General features: G+C 48.3%; 1 protein-coding gene across 1 annotated transcript; it reads left to right on the top strand.

Moving 5' to 3' along the window:
- Window positions 1-283: 283 nt before the first annotated feature.
- Window positions 284-1,278, top strand: LOC123046068 (ATP-dependent Clp protease proteolytic subunit; the record flags this gene model as incomplete). Its single annotated transcript, XM_044469356.1, is given in 1 exon segment — window positions 284-1,278. A coding segment is annotated over 1 exon segment (759 nt). The 3' UTR covers window positions 1,088-1,278.
- Between the last annotated feature and the right edge of the window lie 1,637 nt (window positions 1,279-2,915).

Below are 2,915 nucleotides of genomic sequence, written 5' to 3'. Positions count from 1 at the left end.
GCTTTCTGGTAAGGGTCCATAAGAGTTCAGCCCGGCCCAAGTTGAACAGATAAGAAGGAACAACCTCACCCTTTCCCCCACACATCGCAACCCACCACTACCTACCCCATCCTCGCAGCCTTTGTAGCCTCACTCTCACCTACAAGCCACCCCCACCAATGGCGTCCCCACGAAGCCACCCCCTCCCGACCCCACCATGCTTCCCCACGGCCCCACTCGTCTGACTCTGACCCCGACCTCACCTCTCCCCACCCCGCCGTCTCGGTCTCACCTCGCCGCGCCGAGACCCAATCCCCTAAACCCGGCCCCAAACCCTAGCGCCGCCGCCATGCTGCGCCGACTCGCCTCCGCCGCCGCCCCGCGGGCCTTCTTCTCGACCTCCCCGGCTGCGGGCCACGCCCCGCGCCGCGAGTACGGGCTGGTCCCCATGGTGATCGAGCACACCTCCCGCGGGGAGCGCGCCTACGACATCTTCTCGCGTCTCCTCAAGGAGCGCATCGTCTGCATCCACGGGCCCATCGCCGACGACACGGCCTCGCTCGTCGTCGCGCAGCTGCTCTTCCTCGAGTCCGAGAACCCCGCCAAGCCGATCCACCTCTACATCAACTCCCCCGGCGGGGTCGTCACCGCGGGCCTCGCGATCTACGACACGATGCAGTACATCCGCTCCCCGGTCACCACGCTCTGCATCGGCCAGGCCGCCTCCATGGGCTCGCTGCTGCTCGCCGCGGGCGCGCCCGGCGAGCGGCGCGCGCTGCCCAACGCCCGGGTTATGATCCACCAGCCGTCGGGCGGTGCCTCCGGGCAGGCCTCCGACATTGCGATCCAGGCCAAGGAGATCCTCAAGGTGCGCGACCGCCTCAACAAGATCTACGCCAAGCACACTGGCCAGGCCATCGACCGCATCGAGCAGTGTATGGAGAGGGACATGTTTATGGACCCAGTGGAGGCGCAAGCCTGGGGGCTCATCGATGAGGTCATCGAGCACCGCCCAATTTCACTCGTTTCTGATGCCGTGAGCAGTGATCCGCCGAAGAACGGCGGAGGAGGGGAAAACAAGGCAACGGAGGAGCCGTCTCCAGCTTGATGGGTGGTTGCAAGGTGCAATCCTTTTTGCGTTTCTGTAGCTGTCTCGTTGGATTTCAACATTCAATGCTTAATTCTTACATAAGGTTACAACTTGTTATTCTGCGGCAGACGGTTTATCACTAGCTAAGCTGATGTTTTGCTACTTGAATTAATCTGCTGCTTATAATGGATGCAATCCTTGCTTGCTTACTTAGCCATCATAGCTGATCTTATGTTTGTCTGAAATCAAAGGTAGTAGCCCAACATAAAGGATAAACGCGGCATGTTTACCACAGCAGGCACATTTTTCTTTGGCCTATCGGAGCAAGTTGGGAATGGTATAAAACAAATTTCTAATTGCTGATTCTTGTATCTTGTGTTTGATAATTTTAGTTGCGCCTTGTTGATGTATGTGGTTTCATTTAATGAGTTGATGCCACAATTTTAACTGTGCCTCCTTGATTATTTGATTTCATTCCAAGAGTCATCCATTGTTTGGAATTTCATACAATCAACGTTGTCCACTTTGTCTTTCGTAAAGAAACAGTGTTTTATTGTTTAATTCAATACTAATACATATCACTGATGACCAGTAACGATCTTTCAAGGGAATTATTCTGTAATAGTAACTTTATACCTTTATAATAGAAGAACACTTACCCCATCACTGAAAACAAAACCATTGTGACAAACTGCTTTTGCATTGATAGGTCAAACCATAAGTTAACTTATACCCAGTAGTCAGTCAGCCATATTTTTGTACCACATCTGTTATATACAGAGATTTCTAGCATCCTCCTGGTGCTATCCTTATGCAGCATATATGTATGTTACTGACAATAAAGTTTGGGGATCCATTATTTCCTTAATGTTTGTCCCGTATGGACCACATTACTGTGAATTTGTCCAGTATTGCAATAATATGAAAGCAGTTAAGCCTTGTTTGTTTGAGCTTTCGGTATAGCTTATATTTATTCAAGTCTATAAGCATGGACCATCTGGTGTGAGAATTTTAGGCTCATCAGAACCGCTAATTTTGAATGGTTCATTAGAGTTTAATATAGGTCAACGGTTCTGTAGATGGTTTACTGCACATCTGTTCATCCAATCATAATAGGACCACTTAGCAGTTCTTAAGTTCCTACAAAACATAAATCATCTAATGAGAGGCTTCCTGACTGGGCTGGCAGCAGTCTTTGGCTCATTTATGCATGATATACACATGGCATAAATATGCTTAGTGACCCTTCATATGCATCATAGTTTGGACTTTGAAGGCATACCTAAATTTCAAACAACAAAATATCTGATTGCCTTATACGTTTACAGAAATCATGTCCTGTAGCTGGATGACACATTTACAGCAGTCCTGTTAGATCTTAAAATTTGGGTAGTGTTTGGTCAGACTTGGTTTGTTTGAGTCTGTTCAAGTGTGTGCTGGTTAGGTCGGTTGCTCTTGAGCTTCTAATCGTCTTGGGCCTTGGCACACTTGTGTCTGGATCAGGTGATGTCCTTGATGTCCTGTGTGTTCCTCTAGTACCTATCCCAAGCTCTCGTATCTTTTTTTTTTGGCCTTTTTGTTCTTTTGTTTTCTCTCGGTTTTGACCGTGCTTTGAGGTTTTCGGCCTAGTTTCCCTTATAAACCGGATCACTCCGTATTTCTTTTTCTATCTTTGAAATTTGCAGAGCTCTTGCCTTGCATTGCCAAAAAGAAGTCACCTCAACAACTCACATCATGAACTTACTACCTTCATGTTACTTTCAGTTGCGGAACAATAGACTACATGTTTTTTGGCAGATAAAATAATAAAACCGTGTAAGCCACCACCAGTTGTGGAAGAATAGAC

Source organism: Triticum aestivum, chromosome 2B, assembly GCF_018294505.1.
Source record: "Triticum aestivum cultivar Chinese Spring chromosome 2B, IWGSC CS RefSeq v2.1, whole genome shotgun sequence".
Classification (NCBI taxonomy): domain Eukaryota; kingdom Viridiplantae; phylum Streptophyta; class Magnoliopsida; order Poales; family Poaceae; genus Triticum; species Triticum aestivum.
The sequence above is the reverse complement of the archived record's forward strand: the minus strand, read 5'-3'. Positions and strand labels throughout refer to the sequence as shown.